Below are 23,753 nucleotides of genomic sequence, written 5' to 3' on the forward strand. Positions count from 1 at the left end.
GTTTTTTTATGTTTTCTTATGTTTTCTTATGTTTTCTTATGTTTTCTTATGTTTCTTATGTTTTCTTATGTTTCCTTATGTTTTATTATGTTTACTTATGTGTCGCAAACACATTATGGGAAGGTCTTGTCCGTGTATCCGTCCGTACATGCAATTTAAGCAAAAATCATAACAACTCAACTTGACTTAGCGGCGGATTTTGTAATTTTTTGGAGAAATTAAGTGCCTATTATGCGCAATTTTGGATTGTCGAAGAAAGGAATTTTTGAGTTCTAAAAAGAAACAATTTAATTTTTGCAATATTTTAATTCCCATAGGGGCATTAAACTTTATTTCAAGGCACAAAGTACATTAGACTCACATCAATTTCGAATCTGTTTTCGGTCCAGCACCATTCACTACATAACCGACTTTTTATAATCAATCAATGGTGGATTGAGAAGAAGTAAAAGTTGTTAATTCTCATTAAAAATGCACGCATTAAGAAAATTATGCTTCCCGAAGAAATACCACAGCATTGGGTGACATCACCGTGGATTCCCCAAAGGATTATTATTGTTTTTATGGAGAAGAACCGTAAGTTGTTTCAGAACCGTTTTGTTGAAACATAAGACACCCAGTCAAGTTTATGGTAATTATTTTAATATTATTCACCGATAATGTCTCGCTTGTTCAGAGAAGAGATGGGATAATAATAAAATTGGTAGCTTTTTATAAACAATTACTGATCAAATCCTTCGTTTCTGTTTCAGAAATGCATTTATGCTTAATTTGCGTTAACATTTTAATTTAATTCAAATTTTATTCTGCTAATTTGAGGATTACTTTTACTTTTAGTTACTGAATTAGCAAAAATACGTCGGATCCGCTCCTTTCTGTACGAAAAGACGATTTATTATAAGTCTAGAAACGCTAGTAAAAAACTGGAATTAATTAGTACCTAATGTATTTTTTTCATCGCAAATAACTTCTATTAGTATTGATGTTATACGTCTTTACTCGTAGGTATATCTCTAAAGCAGCCATCTTGAAAAAATGGCGACCGTTGCTGATGCGACCGGCGCGTTTTTAAACTTTTAAGTGACTTTTTTTGAATTTCCACTATTGTTTGTATTTAACGTAATGGTTCCTAAGCCATAAGTTATTATTTGTTTCTGAGGGTCACTAAACACTTTAATTCACAATTTTACGCGTTTGTTTTTTTCTGTACGCAAACTTCGCTACTGCAGGCGCACGCAATTCTTTCCGCAGATCTCGATGCAATAAATTACATGTAACCGCATTAATAGCGCTAACAAATCTACCCTGCGATAAATTACGGGTGGTTATTTTAACTCAACTCAACGTGAACACACCACGCGTTAAATTACGGTATGTTTTGCTGGCAAACTTTTGCCTTCAATGTTCTGCTAACTTCACGGACCCGTTCAATGTTGGATTCGTTATTTTGGTGTTGAGAAACCTCGGATTCGAAATTGCGTCAAAATCTGTTTTTGGCAGTTTCGTTTAGAGGTACGCCAACGCCAGTCTGAATTGAAGAGGGCCAGTTTCCCTTTATACTTTCCTTCGAGATATCACATGATAGGAGTTTTGACGTCAAACCACATTATATGAACCTATTAACGGCCCTACGTTTATGCTAGAAAGAGAAAACCACAGCCAACTATACTACCCGAACAATAATTTGTTTTATGTCAAAAAAAATGGCACAAAAAAATAAAATTATATGCAAACATCCATTGGATTACTTATTCGTTTAGGTATAGGTTACGGGCCCAGGTAAAGGTCACATAATAACAATAATTAAACAAACGCGTAAATCGAGATAGGTATACGAAACACGGCACGGAAAACTTGATTCAGAAAATTGCTAGTGCTGAGACAATTAGAGGTGTTATTTGAACAATGTGATTTCTCACACCTACAAAGTTTGTATGCGCTATGTTCATTGTGAATTTTACAAAAATGTCTCCAAATCCAAAATCATTTCGTCAATTTTTCGAAACCTTCCTGTATGGATATGTCATCTTTCAGTTTTCGAGCATCTTACAAGTAGATATTAAGGTCTAAGCGGCCACAATCAATCAGCTACTGAAACTTTTATGTATAATTTATTCAGTTATTTACGTTCCTAAATTCCAAACACCTTAGGAAGCACAACACGTTCATAAAGTTTTGATTATTAAGGAAGGTTAAATCCGAATATGTCTTAATCATTTTTAATAGCGAATATAGAAATATCATTGGGAAAATTATATAAAACAAAACTGTCGAGTATCAAGGCCGCACGAGACACGGCTAACGCATTTCTGCCATTTTACCTAATTAACAGTTTTTAATTGTTTTTATTATAATGCACATATGGCTAAATGTTAAGTGACTGGTAATTGTAGTAGGTAATTGTTCGTTGTTGAGCAACATCGGAGACGAGGTGCGTTCTTTACTAATTAACTAGCTCATCAAAACACGTATTTTCTGGTGAGAGAGGAGTAAAGAGCAAAATACACGAACCGTCATTAAAAGTTCGTATATTAAACAATTGATTCTATACAGGGCGTTTTATAATATATGCGCAGTACCTACCTCGTAGCTCGCCCAAAAATTTGAAAGAAAGTTTCTATTAACCTACCCTCTAAAATGCAAAATTTTCCAGATACAAGGTTTTTGAAATTGAAAATATATTTTTGCGATTTTCTCCGGAACCGTTCATCGTACAGGAGACAGTTTTTGTAAGCATTTTCTACTCAGAAGTGAGTTTTGTACGAATTTTTTTAATTGGTGAAAATTTTGAAGGGGTAGTGGGTGTTTTTCTCCCCAACTTCGACGCCACTGGTAAAAGTAAGGTTTTCTTGGTCAAAAGCTCTAAAGTTTCGGTAACAATCAGCTGTTATGTTGAAAAACATGGTCAATTTTAAAAAAAAACATATTTTTTACTAATTAAACAACATTCATTTAAACATTGAAACAAGTAATTTAAAAAAATGACAAATCATAGCATAGACGATACAACGATGGTCAAATTAGGAAAAAGGTGCGCATTTAAATATAGTTGTTATCATGCTAGAAAATTCCGATTGCTTCCGAAGATATGTCAGAAAAACCGAAATTTGTTGATTTCGTTTTTATTTTTGATATTTGAACAAATACAAAACAATAAAAAAAACACTTTGCCACTTTTTGAACTCCACAAGACACCGTTGAGAGTTTTCCAATATAACGATTCGTTTCGGAGAAATCACCATCGACATTATATGGCCCGTAAAAAAAGTACACACTGTATTGAGTAGTATCTTTTACGATATACGACACAAAAAAACAACAGCTAGAAACTGTTGGTTTCAACAGGGTGGTGCACCTGCGTACAACGCGAGAACTATCAGACGAATTTGCTGGAAAAGGGAAAATTTGTCCGATATACAGGGTGTTTTTTTGGCAGCTTTAGTTAAACGTTTCTGGGAAAGTAAAAGGCGTAGGTTTTTGAAAGTTTGTACTTAGGAGTTACTCCGAATCTATGTAAAATATTTTCAAAATGTCCGCACACCGGAAGTAGATAGTAATTCCGTTATTTTAAATGGCAACCCCTATTTTTTATTGCATTTTTGGATTCTACGTGAAATTTCAGTCCTTTTGATACCCATATGTCGATATCTGCCATTTATGGTTTTTTAAGTTATTTTGACTTTAAGAAAAAATATGGCGGAAGCAGATGGTACCTTGATAATTGATTACTTGAAAAAGGTTACAGTCATGGCAACCCATTTTTATCAATGCGTAGAGAATGAATAGGGCTTTCTTTTAGTGTACTTAAAAAAAAGTTAAGTTGCGTACAACCGCACCTATGGAGATCCAAATTTAAGAAACTTCAATGTCTATAAACTCAGTTTGGAATGACCATGTTCTTAATATTGCATGAGATAGAGAATCGAAATTGGCATATTTTGATATTACATGTTCCTATAGCTATCTTTAACAGTTTCTGATTTATTCCCATTTCATTGAATTGATCTCGGAATTGATGCAATTTTTTTTCGCATTTTCTTTTTAGTAGTTGGCCATGATTTTATAACAATCGAATTTTAAACAAATCAAGGAATGGATTCTTTAATACCATTGATTCTAGTTCTAGTCTAAATAATTCATTAATAAATAACTCATTTGTTAAGGATATAGGACGGAAAATTTTTGAAAAATCTAAACAGTCGTTCAACTGAATTTCTTAAACAACGTATAAGTCTGGAAATTAAGAGAGGTAATGCGATATATGTTCTAGCAACAATTCCATACCAAAAATGTTTCAACGAAGTTTTATTTTGCATTGAATTTATTTTGTTAATCTTGCATTTCCAATTCAATTCATTTTCTTAAATATTCTCTTGTAGAGCTTTGTATCACTTGTGCTTCAACGGTTTGAAGTGCATTTGGGGGTATAAAATTTCCAAAAATTCATACAATTTCCTTCCAGTTTTCGAATGAATGTACGGAAAGCACGCGCCGCGATTCTGCCCATTTCACCATAAATAACAATTAAGTTTCAAAATAGGTGAAACCACTACGAGTCATTTTTCGATTTTTGAAAAACTTATGTTAACCTATAACAGTGGGTGATGGATTAGTGTCACTAGATTTGTTTAAAATTCAATTGTTATAGAATCATGGCCGACTACTAAAAAGAAAATCCGAAAAAAATAGTGTCAATTCAATAAAATGGGAATAAGTCAGAAACTGTTACAGATAGCTATAGGAACATGTATTGTCAAAATATGCCCATTTCGATTCTCTATCTCATGGAATAGTAAGAACATGGTCATTCCATTAAAAAAAACTGAGTTTTTAGTCTTTGAAGTTTCATAAATTTGGATATCCATAGGGGCGGTCGTACGCAACTTAACTTTTTTTTAAGTGCACTAAAAGAAATCCCTATTCATTCTCTATGCACTGATAAAAATAGGTTGCCATGACTACAACCGTTTTCAAGTAATCAATTATCAAGGTACCATCTGCATCCGCCATTTTTTTCTTAAAGCCAAAATAACTTATAAACCATAAATGGTAGATATCGACATATGGGTATCAAAAGAAGTGAAATTTCACGTAGAATCCAAAAATGCAATAAAAAATAGGGGTTGCCATTTAAAATAACGAAGTTACTATCTACTTCCGGTGTTTCCGGAAGTGCGGCCATTTTGAAAATATTTTACATCGATTCGGCCTTCAGAGTAACTCCTAAGTACAAATTTTCAAAAACCTACCTATTTTACTTTCCCAGAAACTTTTAACTAAAGCTCCCAAAAAAACACCCTGTACATTCTTGCAGAGTGCACAATGTCAACTTTCTTATTTATTGATATTTTTTTTGAAATTTTTTTCAGATGCTTCTAGTAAAGTCATTCATATCGCGTATTGTAGAATCGCAGATTCCGCAAGGGAAATCATCTTATTAACGGAAACATTTCTTTGAAATCTTAAACATAGACTGGACTGCCGTCTTTATTTTAAACATACTAAATTGCATATTCATTTAGAAGTAAACATAGGGATTTGTGTGTATTGTTTTCCCTATGTCTACTTTAAAATGGCAAAAACTCTTCTGAAGGACGCCTAATTTTATGCAACCAAAATAACCTCTTAAAACAAATGAAAATCTGGCTGTCATATTAATTAATTGGAATAATTGCTTTGGCTTATTTATTTTTATTTTGTTCGTGTGCGATGTATCCAACTAAAGAAAAAGTCGATATTGTCAACTGCCGGGTAACAGTCTAAGGAGCGTAAAAGATTTATTTTCTGTGTTAATCACTTTAAAACTAGTGGTTATTCAAATGCGATCCACATAAGACACCGTAAACAACCCTCAGTTTTAATGGACGGTATGAAACTGAACATTTTCATTTTTGTAGAGGAGAATCCCATAAGAAACTTAAGGGAAATAGCGGCCGAATTTAATATCTCTTCATCATAACCTAAAAGCATACTATTTACTGTCGCTAGAATGACAGTGCAGAATGCGTGCGCATGTTGCAAGGTTGCAAAAAATTAAGTATCTTTCAGAAGAGTTTTTGTCATTTAAAAGTGGACATAGGAAATCCCTATGTCTACTTCTAAATGAATACCACTGTATACGTAAGAACAGCGGGACCTCCCTCTATTAAATACGGGTTGATATTCCGCTGTGTTTGGAGGGTATTTGAATCAATTGTTCAAAAGATTTGAAATTGTAAAATACAACTCATCGAATTTTATAAATTAGTCTTGAAATTCTTTTTGTTTTGTTATATCTCCAATTCATGAATTTTGATTTTCTAAATGAATTTTAGCCCATTTTTTTTCATCATGAGGACACTCACAAAGAGGACCGGAGCATTTGGACGAGACATATCCATAAGTGCGAATATTTCGAAAACGGAGGGCCGGATATGAGTACTTACCAAGCAAGAGGAACGCAAAATGACGGTGAATTTTGTTTTAATGTCTCAAATGTGTGCCAGACGGCCATTAAATGTGTATGTGTAAAGAACTCCCCTCTCCATTAGTTATTGAAAAAGAAATTAAACAAACTTTTGCATGGTACTATAAATTTGTGTCAAAACGTCTTATCGTAGCTTTGCGTGGTGTAAAGTAGATGGGGTTCTTATCTTAACAATTGTCTCGTGTGGTTTGTATCTAGGGTAAGAACCCATTTTAGTTTAGCGAAGCTTTCTAAGGACCAGCTAATATAAGAACCCATTTTACTTTAACTAAGATAAAAACCACTCGCGTCGTCTACGTGGGCTAGACAGTGGGCGGGGCTTGTGACGTCATAGTCCATAATGATTAATTAAATCGCATGTCGCAATTAGTTCATTGATCAAAATTAAAGTTTAATTAAACTAATAATTAATTACATAGTGAAATTATATCCGCGATTCTGCCAGTGCGAAACCGCAAAAACAGTCAATTAAAACCCGAAATAAATGAATTAATCAAATTAAAGTATAAATTGCACGAGATTATTCAAAATTCCTAGAAATAATCAAGTCAGCGAATCAATTTAATTGACCTTGATTGATCCCGCGAATTAAAATAATTCTGACAATTAAACCGGAAATAAAATCCAAGATGGCCGCTTATGGCCGTTTACTTACAAACCTAGTAGAGTAAAAGTCTGATGGGCTAGTCAGATCTCTACTCCGACTAGGTTTGCATGTTCTCGGTCCGTTCGACATTAGTAAATGCCTGTTATTATATACACTTCCACGTTAAAACAATCCTAGGTGTGTAGGCGTGTAGGTGTCTACATCTACTTTGCCTACCAACCCTTCAGAAAGAAATTTTAAGAACAACAATATAACGCGAATCTTTAAATCGCGATTTATTTATTTATTTATTTATCTATTTATTTATTTATTTATTTATTTATTTATTTATTTATTTATTTATTTATTTATTTATTTATTTATTTATTTATTTATTTATTTATTTATTTATTTATTTATTTATTTATTTATTTATTTATTTATTTATTTATTTATTTATTTATTTATTTATTTATTTATTTATTTATTTATTGTGCCTCTTGTTCTAGGCTCTCAACAGGCTTACGCCCAATTACGGAATGACCTAATATAAGAACCACTCAAAATTACGTCATCGACGTGGACTAGACAGTGGGCGTGCTTTGTGACGTCAAAATCCATGATGAATAATTAAATCGCTTGCCAGAATGATCAAAATTTAAGTCTAATTTCAAGTAATTATATCCACGAAACTTAATTAATTAAACTAAATTAATTTACCCATCAGAGTAGGAAACCATTCAAACAGTCAATTAGTAATTTAGAACGCCAACTAAATAAATTGATCAAATCCAAATTCAACGAAAGTATTCAAAATTCTCAGAAATAGCCAATGAAGTCCCCGAAAACACCCTCGCCCACGTGAGCATAATCCCGAAGCAATTTATTTGACCTTGATTGGCTCCGCGAATTAAATCGGAAATAAAATCCAAGATGGTTGCTTTTGGTGTCTCTGTCCTACTTTTATTGTTAAATATTTCTTACACTTTTACAAACTGAACCGAACCGGTATCTCCTTAACTTATCATCTTATTATGCGCCATTTTGCATCGTTGTAAAGAAATTTTGCGCCCTAATAGAAAATGAGTTATTCCAAAAAACCCTTATCCTAGACAATTTCATAACGATGCGGATTTGTTCAAAAATTAAGTTTATCTTATTCAGAAATTAAACGCTAATTATGCGCCTCTTAGCACCGTTAAAATAAAATTCGTTTGTATGAAAGTTTGCTTCCGAGGTTTTTCAAAAATCGTTATCTCGTGGGGCCGCACATTTTATTAAATAATGTTTCTTTATGAAGAAATGTGCCTGTTAACGCCGCTGGAATGAAATTTTGCGCTTTCAGGGAAAATCAGTTACTTAGTTCAATAGTAACTATTCCGGTCAACTGCATAACGCCACGCTTTTTTATAAATGCATTATTGGCTCTTCTAGTACAAAAACAGTCACGTCAATCATCGCAGGGGGCCGCCCACTGTAAAACTGGTCGCCTGTGTGGTGTACACAAATTATGCTATTATATTTTCATCTATCTAGCCCATGCGAAGAAAAAGACATAAGTTTTGAAGTGGGCGACTGTTTTCACAAACCTAGGCAGAATAAAGATTTGAAGGGGTAGGTCAAACCTCAACTCTGACTAGGTCTGTGCCGAACTCGCCTTCGGCTCGCTCGAAACTAACGTAGGCAGAGTAAAAACCTGATGGGGCAAGTCAGATTTCTGCTCCGCTTAGGTTTGTGAGTTCAAATATATCACGTTCTTGAGGCAGAAGGGAATATACCCGATCACGATAAGAGGTCGAGGAGGAGGGCTAAGGTTGGTAGAAATTAATTCCTTTCGTTGAGACCTTTCATTAAAATACTATACCCACCAACCTCATTTTCATGCATAAATCTGAGACCAATTGGTTGTCGTATGTAAAAGTTTTTATTTTCAAAAACAGCATCTCAGGAAATAATTCGTGGGGGGACCCCCCTTTTAGACAGCGAAATTTGATGGCCGTCCGTCCGGACCCACTTTTGCCGTTTCGAACTACTTCTAGGGGAATGGTCCTAGATTCCTAACCTCCTCCTAACACATGTTCTACATTTCATGGTATTGTAATGAAAGGTCTCAACGAAATAAATTGGTATGTACAAACTATAACTTTCCCGTGTGACTCTTTTTCGAGATCAATGAGCGACGGGGCCTGAAGGAGGGGTGGGGGGGAGGGGTTAAAAATTAATTTTATCTCTCATTATATTCCGAGTTGTATTCTAATTAAAGGTCTCAACGAAAGACCGTTTTCTACCAATTACAGCCCTTCTTTCTGTCCTTATCAAAGTACGGGGCGGGGGGGGGGGGGGGGGAGTGGAACTAGTTTTTATCCTTCATGGTACTCTAATGAAAGGTCTCAACGAAAGGAATTAATTTCTACCAACCATACCCCTCCTCCTTGACCTCTTATCGTAATCGGGTATATTCCCTTGTGCCTCAAGAACGGATTGTCGGAAAAGAGTACTCACAAAGGGCGATTGAGACGTCTGCAAGAAATGCACAATTTTCACTTGTTATTTTTATTTTTTAAAACCTCACTCCCCCTTTTATTATTTACATTTACAATAGTGGCTAAATTAACGCCACCGCCACCCGAACTGCCTTCCATTTCGACACCTTATTAAATATTTATAATCCACAGATGGATCGTGGAGTAATATATTTGATCAATTTTCAGGCTGGCACGTCCTTCAACTTCCAATAACCTGTTCTTCAGAACCGTAAAAAACCGAAAAGAACCGAAAAAAGTAATAAGGGTTCCGGTTCTCAATAAGTTTCTGAAGGTCCGGTTTTCGGTTCTTTTTCGGTTCGGTCCGGGTTGGCAGAACAATCCGAAGGTATGCAAACGTGATACTTTTAAAACTAGTCCCGAGCGAACCGAAGGCGAGTTCGGTACAAACCGCAACAGACCTTTACTCGCCTTCGGCTCTCTCCGCCCTGGTTTAGGTGTTATTAAACTTGCACTGAAACCGAAGACAAGTTCAACACAAACATAGGTAGAGTGACCTTTACTCTACCTATGTTTGTGTTGAACGCGGCCAGTCAGACTCAGGAGTTGGAACCCATATGAAATCGGTTTCGGTTCCGCAAGAATCATTTTTTAGGGATTCCGGTATAGGTTCCGGTTTTGTGACCAGTAATTTTCGGTTCCGGTTCCAGTTTTTTTTCGTCCTTTTCTTCAGGGGTAGTTTCAACTATTGCTTTCCTTATACACTCTTCAACCTTCTTACTGTTTTTGATTCATTTTATAGGTATTAGTCACTCTAAAATATTTTATATTTGTTTAGTATTAAGGTTAACTTGGTAGAAGCAAATTGAATAATGTTAAATTTAAGAAAAAAAGCAAACACCAACACTTCAGAAGGAAATTTTAAGAGCAACAATATAACACGCATTTCCCGCAAACCGCAAGGTGTTAACTCTCCCTGCAAAAAAGGGGGAACCGAAAAATACCGGTGCTTTGGCACTAATAACAACGGTACCGGCATCGGTTCCGGTTGCCATGACTTTTCAAGTAACGGTTCCGGTTCCAAGTCAGAAACTTATAAATGCAATTGGTTCCGGTACCGGTTCTTTTCGGTTCCGGTTTCAACCCCTAAAAATTATAAGAATGCCATTCTGCGCTCCAATAGAATAATTAGCGTTTAATTTCGGGCGCATAAAAAGTTCGCTGTTTCCGTGAAGTTGACCGGGTCAAAATAATTTTTGTAATAACTTATTTCATTCAAGCGACGCAAAACGGCGCATAATTAGTACTTAATTATGCATTCAATTAAATCAAATTAATAGCTAATGACTCGGCACGCACCTGCAAACTATGACCAAACGATGCCGCCGGAAGGGAAACTTTATTGGTCATTAGAAACAGTGCAATGTTATACGGGGGGAGGATCAAATTTGAATTTTTTTGAATATTCATTTGTTAACCTTCATCGTTAAATTTTTTAACTATGGGAATTGTTCCGAATTTGCTAGAATTTTAATTTTCATGCAAATGTCGAATTAGCCGATTCATTGCTCTTTGTTTTACTATACGCGTATTGACCATACGAAGCCTTTGATCAAGTCAAATTAAGGGTGCGTTTAAAAATTCATGTTAGGGGTAGTACGGGACTAATCGTACGCGCCATCGTGCACAATAATGCGGATTAAAGGATGTTGTACATAACGTCCTTGTGAATTGATTATGGTTATTAACCGATTAAAAAATCGATTATTTATTGTTCTGCCGAAGTAAAGCCCAAAAATTCTTATGAAACGGAACCAAGGTCTTTATTTTATGATTTATATTAGAATCGAGGCGCCATCCACGACAATGTGTTGCAATCCGAAGAAGCCAAAATATTAGACTGTCGAGACAATAAACGATGCATATTATTATTAATTTATTAGGCAAGGAATCGTAAATAATGACGTACGTAGCTTACTTCCGCAAGCGAGGAAATTTTCATAATTTTTCCTATAAGGAAAATCCGCAATTTCAAAACCGTGTGATTCATATGCGAACCGCTTTACTTGCCCTAGTGACGCGCGACATTCCGGGGTTCGTGTCTTGATTTAGCGTTGAAATCGCCGTTTTATTTATCGTTTTTAGGAAAATTATGAAAACAATTTTTTGCATAAGTTAAAACCGATATCGGCGGTGGGGGGAGAATTTAAAGACGTACGCGAATATCAAAGATGTACGCCGGTATAAAAGTGACGCCATGTTCGGAGCATCTCTCAGTGTTTTGTGATACAGTGCCGTTTGTTTATTTATTTATTTATTTGTTTTTATTTATTTACACTATTGCGTAAGTGCTATTGAATTGATCGCAATTTACCTTTTAACGTTGTGACCCCCGATGATCTCTTAGTTTGTAATCGCTCAATTTTACACAACGCTAATTTCTAAATTGACCTTTTTACGCTGTAATTTATTTAACACGATTTTTTCCAAATCCGGTCGCTTCCAAAATGTGGATTAGACATGATGCGTTTTCGAAAGTAAAATTTCGTGATGTCATCCTGCCACTTTACGAGCCAATAACATTTATGCTAAATTATCGACTACGTTAATTAATCCTTTTACCTTGCAGTACTTTATTTACTTACCTTGTAGTTCAATTACTTTTTTTTCGCAACCACGGCACTCGATCATCTCATCTTCTTCGTGCCGAGCACATTTCAAGATATTGACCTCAAGAATTATATAAGCTTTTAATTATAAAGTTACAAGTGGGTGGAATATACCGGGCGATCTTTTCACTTACGGTAAAATCCTTGCGAAGGCCGACGATTTGTGTCTCGCTCAAATGACTTTTTCACTCGCGCCTTGCCGCCGCTCCAGACGCTCTCGTGTTGCTTCCTAAATTATACAAAAGTCAGAAAGTGTCAAGGGTCGGATTGTTATTTCGACCGGGTTTCTCCCACTGTCAAGGCCAGAAGTCGAAATTCTAATCGCTCGGTTTTTGCAGGTAAAGCGACGTAATGCGCCGACTACTAATTTTGGGCGCGCTCGCCCTGATATCGACGTCCAAGGGTGATGTGAAGCACGTCCTCGACGGTTCGGCTCACCCTCCGCCGTGCTACCAGGAGCATCAGCATTATCATCACGACGGTCAAGCTGCCGTTCCGGGATCCGTGCCGTTTTGGTGGGCCGCCGCCGACTCGCCCTTCAAACAGGCGTATGAGTATTTCAAGAAGTGTTCGTCGAAAAGCGACTGTTTACCGCCGGTGGCGCCGTCGTTCCAAGTTCCCGAACGGCCGAAGGTCTCGAACGACATAGAGCCGGCCGGCCCGGGTAATTTCGAAAACAATCCGTTTTTGAACGGGCAGATTAGTGACGTAGGCCATACGACCCCCAAAATCGATCTGAGCAGGAACCCGTTCCTTAACACCGGCATGCAAGCCGCCTACGCCAGCACCGGTCAAGCGGTTTCGACGGGCGCCCAGGGATTTTTAGGCGTACAGCCCGCCGTGCCTTTCGGATCGGCGAACAGAGCGCAACCTTTCCCCGTTTCGCACCCGCACGGTGACCACCAGAAGCCGCCGTTCGCTTCCCAGCATCCGAATCAGGGAGGGCAACCGTTTCCCGGCGCCCATCCCTCTTGCGACAAAGTATGCGTTCCCTCGCAGCTGTGCGTCAACGGGATAGTCAACGGGCACGATTCGGACTGTACCCCAAAGCTTTCGGTAAGTTGTCATCCTCCACGGAAGGCGTGTCCGTAGGAGACGAAATGAAAGTTGGTTAATTAATACAAGTTCAGACAGATGTTCTTAGATAAATCGTGGCATTTTAGTCTTTCGTCATAGTCCATCACTATTTGTGATTCAAGGTAAACGATTGAATGGAATGCGATATAAGATGTCCATTGGAGACGTTCGATTTTTAAAGGTTACGTTACACATATACACGGTGTCACTTATTCGCCCTCTTAAGGTCAAAGACGAAAATATTTACAATAAATAACGGTCGTTGCGTTACAATGAAAAACGCATTTATTGTCAAAATCTGTGAAAGTGCAACTGACAGTAGGTATTAGGCGAGACCTTCGGTTCGATTAAAGGTCAAACGCATCAATTTGAACGGGGGGAAGGGGTGGTCTTGTAAAAGTTGTATAAATATTGATAACCGCTATCAGCATAAAAAGATGATTGGGAGTGGATCACTTTCGATTTTTACTTTCACCACGTCCTCCACCTACATTTTTTTTTTGGATACGGTCATTTGTCAACGCCACCGTTTTATTAAAGATAATTACTCGAAGGGCAATTAGGAGTTTAGTCCACATAAATTGATTATATAAAAGACCTTTATAAGAGGAATGCGAACGCATCGTTCACCTTTTCCACCGCGGTCTTCTTCCTGAAACTTATCGAAAATGTATCGGAATTGCGTAACGACAATTTTTCTTTGTCATCCGACGCTTGAATTAGTAAAAGTGAGGTCAAAGATCACAATTATGACTATGCCGATAATTAATTTTCGTGTTCGCGCCGTTTCAAAATCGAATAGCCTCAGCGACCTTACGACCCCAAAGGTGTCCCGTGCCAATTGAAATGGCGACACACTTTTGCAACTATTTCACATTATTTTCGTCATTCCTCAAGAATTTGTATTATTTGTACCTATCCGTGATCTTCAAATTGCGTAACGACTTCGGTTTTCCGCGTTGGCCAATCGCAAAATTTAAGTGCGACGCTGATTGATGAGCACCTTGTGGCAAACGGCATAAAATTTAAATTTTGACCTACATCAATCGTTCCATTATCTATTGTTACATCAACAAGGTCATCTGCATCCACCGCTTTCCATTGTTTTACGTTTTTATTCCCGAATTAAAGTCAAGTGGGCGCGATTTCGACATCAATATTCATAAGAGGCAAATCAGAACAGCCAACTTAACCTAATAATTATTCGGGCGAGTTTATTTAAATATTTATTTTTGTTGTATAATCCTAAGCCTTTCGAGTGACTCAAATATACCAAGAGGTTTTGAATGCAAATAAACCGATACAACGAAATATCGAAGGCGATCCTCAGTATTACAATCACTTTTTAACGACAATTTATTTTAATCTTACATAATACATTTTATAGTTAACAAAAATGCATCAAATTCATGTTTTGGTCATTGAGATAATGCTCTTGGTCATTTTCCCAACGATCTTGGTGCATAAATAGCGATTCTGACATGTTTTGATCAAAATTTACGTGGTCGCCAAAAATAGACCAAATTCATGTGTTGGTCATTGAGATAATGCTTTTGGTCTTTTTTCCAACGATCTTGGTGCATAAATAACGATGTTGACATGTTTTGATCAAAATCCATGTGCTCGCCAGAAAATAAATTTTATCTCTCATTGTATTCTAATTAAAGGTCTCAACGAATGGAACAGTTTTGCTACAAACTACTACTCTTCTTTTTGTCTTCTTATCAAATTACAGCCGGATGGGGAAGGGGGGGGGGTGGAACTAGTTTTATCCTTCATGGTACTCTAATGAAAGGTCTCAACGAAAGGAATTAATTTATATTAACCACAGTCTTCCTCCTCGATCCCTTGTCGTGATCGGTTATAATTCCTTATATCTTAACGAGTGAATTGTCAAAGGAAAGTACCTACAAAGGGCGATGGGACGTTTGGAAGAAATATAACCATTCGGCATTTAAATAAAATTTAATACATAGCCACTTGGAATAAAAGCAAATGTAGCGCCATCTTCCAAATTTGGTTTTGTGTAGGATGTGCAGTGCCAACTTTCTTATTTATAGAAGAAATTTCGTAGGGGTGTTTAAAAAAAGCGCTTTACCTGCACAAGGGTTGTGCACAATTTGTACTTGTTTATTTTTGCCTTTATTTTTAAGAGGGCGGGATTTCAGCCAAGGTTGCTCTACCAACCCAACCCACTATACATTTACAAATATCCATGTCCAAACACAGATTCGAACCAGGGACCCTTAGCACCACAGTCCAGCTTTTAACTGAACTGCGCCACACGAGTTTGCTGCAACACAATTAACTGTGGTTAATTATGCTCACCTAAATGGCCGGGCTGAAATTCCGAAATTTGGTAGTTCAGTTAACACCTATCGCGTTCCGAAATTTGGGGATCAAGCGAAAGATTAAAAATCATACAATTCTATCGGAGAGTTTTCAAACGCTCGACGGGAACGGCTACAACCTGCGAATTTGTTACAGTATCTTGATTTCCTTATCGGTGTCTAAAACGGCGATACCAAGTCAGGAACCCCGCTTCACCTTCTCCTTGCGCATTTTTTAAGAATTAAATAAAATGTGCTATTGTCTGCGTTTTGTCCGTCCGTCCGTCCGGACCCACTTCTGTGCCGTTTCGAACTACTTCTAGAGTCCTGGAATTTTTTTGCAGTAGGTAGCTAATTTTATCTTGAAGGTGTGCCAGACGGCCATCAAATTTCGCTGTCTAAAAGCCCCCCCCCCCCAAGAATTATTTCCTGAGATGCTGTTTTTGAAAGTAAAACGTGCATAACTTTTACATACGACAACCAATTGCTCTCAAATTTTCCATACGCATGCCTTTAGTGGTGCCAAGTTAAGCTTTGGAAAATGGGAAGAGGGGGGGAGAGAGGGGGCACATGTTCTACCCTTCATGGTATTCTAAAGAAAGAAAGAAAGGTCTCATTGAAATTGGTTTGTTCAAACTATAACTTTCCAGTGCGACTTTTTTTCGAGATCAGTGAGCGACAGAGTCTGAGGGGGGGGGGGGGGGGAGTTAAAAATTAATTTTATCTCATTGTATTCTAATTAAAGGTCTCAACGAAAGGTTTTCTACCAACTACTGCCCTTCTTTCTGTCCTCTTATCAAAGTAGGTACGGGGTGAAGGGGGGGGGGAGCTAGTTTTATCCTTCATGGTACTCTATAATGAAAGGTCTCAACGAAAGGAATTAATTTCTACCAACCACAGCCCTCCTCCTCGACCTCTTATCGTGATCGGGTATATTCTCTTGTACCTACCTCAAGAACGGATTGTCGGAAGATGGTACTCACAAAAGACGATTGAGACGTCTGCGAGAAATATATCCATTGGTGATTTCAAAACAAAAGTTATTTCGGTTTTAAAAAATGCCCTTTATCTGCACAAGAGTTGTGCACAATTTATACTTGTTTCTCTACGCCACTGGATTCTATGTAAAATCCAAAATAGGCAGCTTTTTCCTATCTAACATCAATCGATAATATTCCAAAATGTCAAACTTTCCTTTTCACCCTGTATCTCAGAAACAAACGTAACTAGATTGATTCTGTTTGTGATATTAAAATTTTCACAAAAAAAAGGGGCAAAGGATAGCGAAAACCGCAAGTGTCTATCTTTAAAAAGAGTTGAGACAGACTGCAGTCTCAAACCAAAATCATATTTGGGAACACCCTGTATATGGTTTTGTTTATATTTAGTTAACTTAACCTAAAACTACTTGACGATTAAAGTTTTTTAACATTCAGTTTTTAATTGTATTCCATTGTTTTGAATCCGAGCTCAATTCGGCTCGGCTCGAAACGAGCCGAGCTTCGAGTCGATATGAACTTATTTTCGAGCCGATCAGGACATCCATAGTTTGGAATCGGACCGCGGTTTCCCGTCTTATTAATTTCCGAGCACCATTCAAGATTTTGAAGTTAACCTTGGAATAACCTTGAAGGTCAAGGCAACCACAGTTTAAAAATTCACAAAAACAAACGCTAACGAGTGAGATGCATTAAGATATTGTTGCTTTTTGGTATAATCATTCAAATGTTGTTACTTCCCAGTTCTGAGGGCCGATTGAAAGGAGCCTGAAAAATATTGCCCCACGTTGGGCGCCAGATAAAAATTGCAATGTGCAATGCCAAACGGTCGCCCACACGCACCTGTCTCAATTAAACTCAAGACTGACAAAATTAACATGAACAATTTTGATTGTAAAATTTCAAATTTAAATTAAGTTAAATAATCCTTATTATCCGGTCATAATTGCGCTTTTCAACTGACGCACTAACACATAAACCAACCACCAAGCTGATACTTCTCGAAGTAACAACATTAAACTCTATTTAGACGACACTGGGCTTTTTGATGGTGAAAAAAGTCCCTTTAGCGGGTACTGGAATGACTTCCGCAGACTCGACTCGACTTCTAACGACGTATAGAAAATTCTTTATACACTCTCTAGCTTTCTTCTATACAACTTTACAATTAAACAAGACTGACCTGTCTCTTCAAGAAGCCTTGATAATGCCAAAACTGAATGTTTTGTTTAAATACTCAAATAATCTGCACCCGTGTTAAAAACTTCGACGATAACACGTCCTTATCTTAAAATTAATTAGCTTACGCAGCGATAAGAAAACTTCTTATTTACGGCCGGAGATAACAAGGACATCACTAAATAATTTAATGCGCTTGATCTTAATTTGTAACCACGTTAAAATAAAAATTGAAATTCAAATACAGGATCTTCAAAATTCTGGGATTCGAGTAAATTCACTTTCAGTGAAGTTTTTCGTTGTGATTGACTTATTTTATAAACTGAGAGCGGAATGTGGATTGTACTGCGGTCATTGACCTACGAACCTGATTCGACTACGCTGTGGAACCAAAAAATTCTGATCTGGGCCAAAAATTGGTTATCTACTGGTATTTGAATACGAAAATAAGGAATGCTATTCTCGTTGTCAGTCTTAAAATTCATGTTATTTAAGCGCGCTTCCAACAATACCAAACACGAACTATTTCGGTAAAGTGTGCTGGAAGACAACTAATTAATTATTTGGGGATCAAGCGACAGATTAAAAATCATACAATCCTATCGGAGAGTTTTTAGACGCTCGACGGGAACGGCTACAACCGGCAAATTTATTACAGTATCTTGATTTCCTTATCGTTGTCTAAACCCATTGTTCTGCATAGGGCGCGGTCCATAATAAGTCATAACACTAGGAGTATCATTTCTTCTGAGTAGTTCAACGAAAATGTCTTTAGCAAATGATGAATTTCCTTTTTTTAGCGCATTTTTTAAGAATTAAAAAAAATGTGCTATTGTTTGCGTTTTGTCCGTCCGTCCGGACCCACTTCTACCGTTTTGAACTACTTCTAGGGGAATGGTCCTAGAGCCCTGGAATTTTTTGCAGTAGGTAGCCTATATCTTGAAGATGTGCCAGGCGGCCATCAAATTTCGCTGTGTAAAAGCCCCCCCCCCCCCCACGAATTATTTCCTGAGATGCTGTTTTTGAAAGTAAAACGTGCATAACTTTTACTTACGACAACCAATAGGTCTCAGATTTTGCATACGCATGCCTTTAGTGGTGCCAAGTTAAACTTTAGAAAAGGGGAGGAGGGAGACACAGGTTCTTCTACCCTTCACGGTAGGAATTTGTAGGAGTGGGACAATTCACTTGCAGACAGGCATTCTTGCCTCTTTCTGATACGATAAACGCGGTTCTGAGATCCAAGTACGATAAATCTGAGTATCGCGCAATCTATCAAGAATACTTGAAACATATGGAAATTGGTATGCATGCATGGAAAAAGGCCCCCTCCGATTTTGAATTTTTTTAACGCACCAGCTGGTACCAGTGGCGTCGCTAGTAAACTTTCAGAATTTCAGAGTTTGGTTTGGGTCACACAGTTGTTTAGATTGGGTCATGCAAGAGGTAAAGAGCGGTTTCATTACTTGGCGAGATTTCCTAAAAAATTTTCGTTTTGGTATGAGGGCGAAGGTTCCTGAGTGCAGTCCTGGCTGTTAAAATACGTATGAAAGCGTATGGCGCCGGGAAGTCGTGGGAGACGACTAGAATTACGTAACGATTTGACAAGGGTCACGTCCCTCGATCTCAAGCTTGCTGGTTGTCTTGTTTTTGTAGGAATTTTGGCACACGCAGAGTTGATGTGTCAAGAAATCTCATTGGACGCAAAAACTGATTTTAATTGGTGGACTAGGTTTGAGTTACGGAATGGGAGTAAATTAAACAGGAAAAGTCGTTGGGGAATTCGCGATAAAAAAGTGGACCACCTGTAAGTTAGCGGAGGGTGGATTTTAGTCTGTGTAAAAAATTCAGATTGTGTCGCGGGAAAATTCACGTCGAGCCGCGAGAAAAAAATTAGCATTGAATCGCATAGACAAATTCAACGCCTCGCCCGCGATCAAAGTAAAAGCGTGTACCCAAGATTTTGACATGTTTTGATCAAAATCCACGTGGTCGCCTAAAATGCATCAAATTCATGTTTTGGTCATTGGGATAATGCTCTTGGTCTTTTTCCCAACGATGTTGGTGCACAAATAACGATTTTGACATGTTATTACAAAACTTGCATTTTTCAGGATGGTCACTGCGAGGCTGGCAAGCTGGAATGTTGCCGCTTTGCAAGCAGCGGCGCCCATTCGGGCTCGGCGTCCTTCCAATCGTCGTTTTCGGCCAGCTCCCACTTTTCCAATTTGTCGCACATCGCCAACGGGAAAGGATCGTCCTCCGACTCGCTAATCAAATTTCACGGCGGCGCCGGAATCAGTCCCGGTTCCATCCAGATCATATCGGACGATGAACCGATTCCGAACCCGCTTTTAACACCGGCGGCGGGAGTTAAGGGCGGATCGAACCCGAGCAACAAAATCAAAGTAATCAGAAACACCTACAACAAACCAGTTTTCGCAAGCACCGTCGATTACACCAACGATAAACTTGGCGATTTATCCTTTGATGCCGCATTTCAAGGTCCCCAGTACTTGCCACCTATTGACGGAACACCGCCTCCGGTGTCCTACACTCCGGAATTAATTCCACCTTCGTACCAGCCTTCGAGCCCATCAACGATTCATCGACCACCCCCAACTCCGAGACCCCAATTCACTCCGCCGATCGCCAGTCAGCCTTCATTCGTATCGCCGTTTGTAACCAACAAACCCACCGCCTCCAACGAGTACCTACCCCCCTTTCCTTCAACCAAACCTAGCAATCCTCCCGTTCACATACCGACCGACACTCAAATAAACACTCAGTACGTGGTTCCCACGGTCACCAACACTCCCCCGCAGGTGATCTACACGCCCAAACCCGTTCCCTCTCACCCCACACCTGGCTACCAATACCCGGAGCCTTCCCCAGCGTTTAACTACCCTAAACCATCGACCAACAAACCCACGCAAATCACCTACCCCAAACCGACAGAAATCGGCGGCAGCTCGAACGTCAACAATCAGTTCATCTCCAGACCGTCATCAACGCCCCGCCCACCAACCGCCGGATACTCGTACCCCACGCCGACCCCCACATTCGGGTACCCATCCCGCCCGACCTACAAACCGTCGCCGTTTAAACCGCCGGTCAACGTAATCACCACCGAGCCCACGAAGAACGGATACAGCTACCCGACACCGCGCCCGCCCTTCACCTACTACCCCGAATCCTCGAACGTCGGCAACGTGTACCATCCGAAACCGAGCCAGTCGACGGTCAACCAGTACCTGCCGCCGCGCTCGACGACCGAACCGAACCTCGAGCCCGGCGCGAGCGGTAGCAGCGGCACGGTCGTCTGGCATCCGCCGAACAACCACGTTCCGTCGCCCAACGAGCCCATCGGAAGCGTCGCCTCGCTCTACGGCGGATGCGCCGCCGCGCTCAAGTGCGTACAGGAAATCTACTGCACCGCCGAAGGAATGATCTCGCCCACCCCCGTCGTACTCACCAAGGAGCAGGAATTCCTGCGCGTGCCCACAACGGTAAAAACCGGCACCCGCCACGCGCGCGATTTCTCAACTTGCTTTTCCAGGACTGTTACGATCGTCAGGCCGGAGTCGTCGGCAAGTGCTGTCGCGATCCGTTTTACGTCGACCCGTGGCCGTCCGCCAATCTCGTCAACGGATTCGACGACGGTCAGTACAAGGAGGATCCGCGTTTGGGCCAGTACTTCGCGCAGAAGCCGAGACCGGCGAGATCCGGCGCGACCAGACAGGCTCAGGTCGAGACTTGCGGCGTACGCAACCCGGTAATTCTCCTAAAAACCCACGGGCGATCCTTTACCCGTCTTTTGCTTCCAGAACATTCCCCCGCGAGGCGAAAACCCGCTCGAGGTGAACTTCGCCGAGATCCCATGGCAGGCGATGGTTCTGCGCGACACCAACCGCAGCCTTCTGTGCGGCGGCGCGATTGTGAAACCGAACGCTGTTCTCACCGCGGCCCACTGCGTCGAGGGGTAACTGCCATTGCCAAACCGCAAAGGTCACTAACCACCCCTTTCACAGCTTGGACACGCGTGACATTCTCGTCAAGGGTGGCGAATGGAAGTTGGGAATCGACGAGGAGCCCCTGCCGTTCCAAATTGTGAAAGTGGCCGCCGTCATTCGGCATCCCGCGTACACGTCCGGCTCCCTGAAGAACGACCTAGCGCTTTTGATGCTGGACGAGAAGCTAAGGACGGCTAAAAACATCGCCCCGCTCTGCCTACCCCAACCGAACCAGCAGCTCGGCGGCCATTGCATCGCGACCGGTTGGGGAAAACGCATCTTACAGTTGCACTTGCGCGGTGCGATAATGCGATCGATCGACGTCAACCTACTAGACCCGAACACCTGCACGCAGAAGTTGCAGGGCAAATACCAAAACGTACTGCCCGACTTCTCCGAGTCGGTGATCTGCGCGAACTCCAACAGCGACCACTGCGACGTAAGTATCGGTCATCGTGCGAAATTCTCCAAGACAGCCGGCGGTATTTTCAGGTCGACTACGGCAGCGCATTGGCGTGCACGAACGGCAACGGCCAGTACACTTTAGCCGGAATCTTCAGCTGGGAGACCGGATGTAAAGACAAAGAGCAAATCGGCGGATACATTCCGCCCGACATGCAGTGGATCGAGACGACATGCGCGAGACCTCTAAGAGAATTGAAGGCGATAGACAAACAGTACTATCAATAAAATTCCAAACAAAAACTATCAGTCCAAAGAACGTTTTCTTGCCATCTCTCAAAAAAGCGCGTCGGTAAGCATGCGGTGTCGTAACGTAGGATAACTAATTTATGCTCGTAGCCATATTATCTCAAATTTCGTAGTGTATAGATTCCTTTTAGTTTTTTAGGTTGCATTTTAGTGATGTATAGTTGCGCAATTGCAAAATACTGATATACATAATACTCATCTCTATTTCGTCTTGTAGATCTTAGGTATTTTTACATTAGCTATATGTGTGTATAATAGATCAAAATTTTTGTAAGAAAAATAAAATGATTGAAAAGAAGGCTTCTGTATGTGAAACGTACCTACACGTGTTTAGTTATCAAATTCAAAAAAGATATGATTGCGCATTGGAGAAAAACGAAGTTCCGAATTTAGAATTGCAAATCGAAGGGTGCTCGGGCTAACGATGAGGACCCGAAACATTCGGAAACCCAGCTGGAAAAATCAATTTTTTCAAAAACTGGTACTACTGAAAATATACAGTGCGAGTAACGGGCGAACGTTTTTAAAAAAAACCTCGAACATGAGAGGCCCCAACCTTAGCAACGTCCTGTGAATATGATTGTCGATACGAAGTACCCTATACATCATGTTAGTTACACAAGCTGCCAACCGAAATCTGGTGGGATTACAGAAAAGGGAAAGAGAGCGAAGATGAGACAGATGGAATTCTTGGAAGGTACCACATGTGTTTACCATTGCAAACACCTGCATTCCAGTTTTCTCCTAGAAATGCGTGAAATGCAGGGAATGGGCGATTTTTGGGTAGTTTTTAGGGGTGTTAGATCAAATTACATCGTGGCTTGGGTTAGTCAATAAATACAATTTAACATGTGTGTTCATGGTCTTTTTCTTCTAACCGGGTTAAGTGTTAAGTACGGCTTATTGGCAATCATGTTTCAGTGTCGGTAGGGCTGTATCTGTGCTGTACATACTTGCATGTGTCCCACTATTGGTGTATCGTGCTTTGTAGTCACTCTCGTTTATTGCATTGCATTTTATTATAATTGTTTATTTGGGCTGTGAGTAATCAAGAGGGAAGTGTGCTTGTTTACAGGAGATCGAGTTATTCAAGTTTATACGTGCCTTGGTGAACCTAACACTAACATTTTCACTCGTTCCGAAACCCAACAACTATAGCCCACGTCTACAGGCACCCCACTGGGCCTGGGTAATCCTACCGCCCAGCGAGGTAAATTTAATATCTCTTAGTTTTGTCTGAT

General features: G+C 39.6%; 1 protein-coding gene across 1 annotated transcript; it reads left to right on the forward strand.

The window, feature by feature from the left end:
- Nucleotides 1-11,621: 11,621 nt before the first annotated feature.
- LOC116161418 (inactive serine protease scarface) lies at nt 11,622-22,810 on the forward strand. Its single transcript, XM_031474754.1, has 7 exons — nt 11,622-11,879; nt 12,543-13,260; nt 19,903-21,297; nt 21,348-21,563; nt 21,616-21,770; nt 21,820-22,240; nt 22,294-22,810. The coding sequence occupies exons 2-7, from the start codon at nt 12,556-12,558 to the stop codon at nt 22,489-22,491; spliced, it is 3,090 nt and encodes a 1,029-aa protein (XP_031330614.1). The 5' UTR covers nt 11,622-11,879; nt 12,543-12,555; the 3' UTR covers nt 22,492-22,810.
- The last annotated feature ends 943 nt before the right edge of the window (nt 22,811-23,753 follow it).

Source organism: Photinus pyralis, unplaced genomic scaffold, assembly GCF_008802855.1.
Source record: "Photinus pyralis isolate 1611_PpyrPB1 unplaced genomic scaffold, Ppyr1.3 Ppyr1.4_LG10, whole genome shotgun sequence".
In the NCBI taxonomy this organism is placed as follows: domain Eukaryota; kingdom Metazoa; phylum Arthropoda; class Insecta; order Coleoptera; family Lampyridae; genus Photinus; species Photinus pyralis.

What these genes read in the sequence shown, in the direction of transcription:
- LOC116161418 (XM_031474754.1), top strand. Translation starts at nt 12,556, where the DNA reads ATGCGCCGACTACTAATTTTGGGCGCGCTCGCCCTGATATCGACGTCC. An exon ending in TCCTGCGCGTGCCCACAACG is followed by an intron (nt 21,298 to 21,347) that starts GTAAAAACCGGC and finishes TTGCTTTTCCAG; the next exon opens with GACTGTTACGATCGTCAGGC. An exon ending in GCGGCCCACTGCGTCGAGGG is followed by an intron (nt 21,771 to 21,819) that starts GTAACTGCCATT and finishes CCCCTTTCACAG; the next exon opens with CTTGGACACGCGTGACATTC.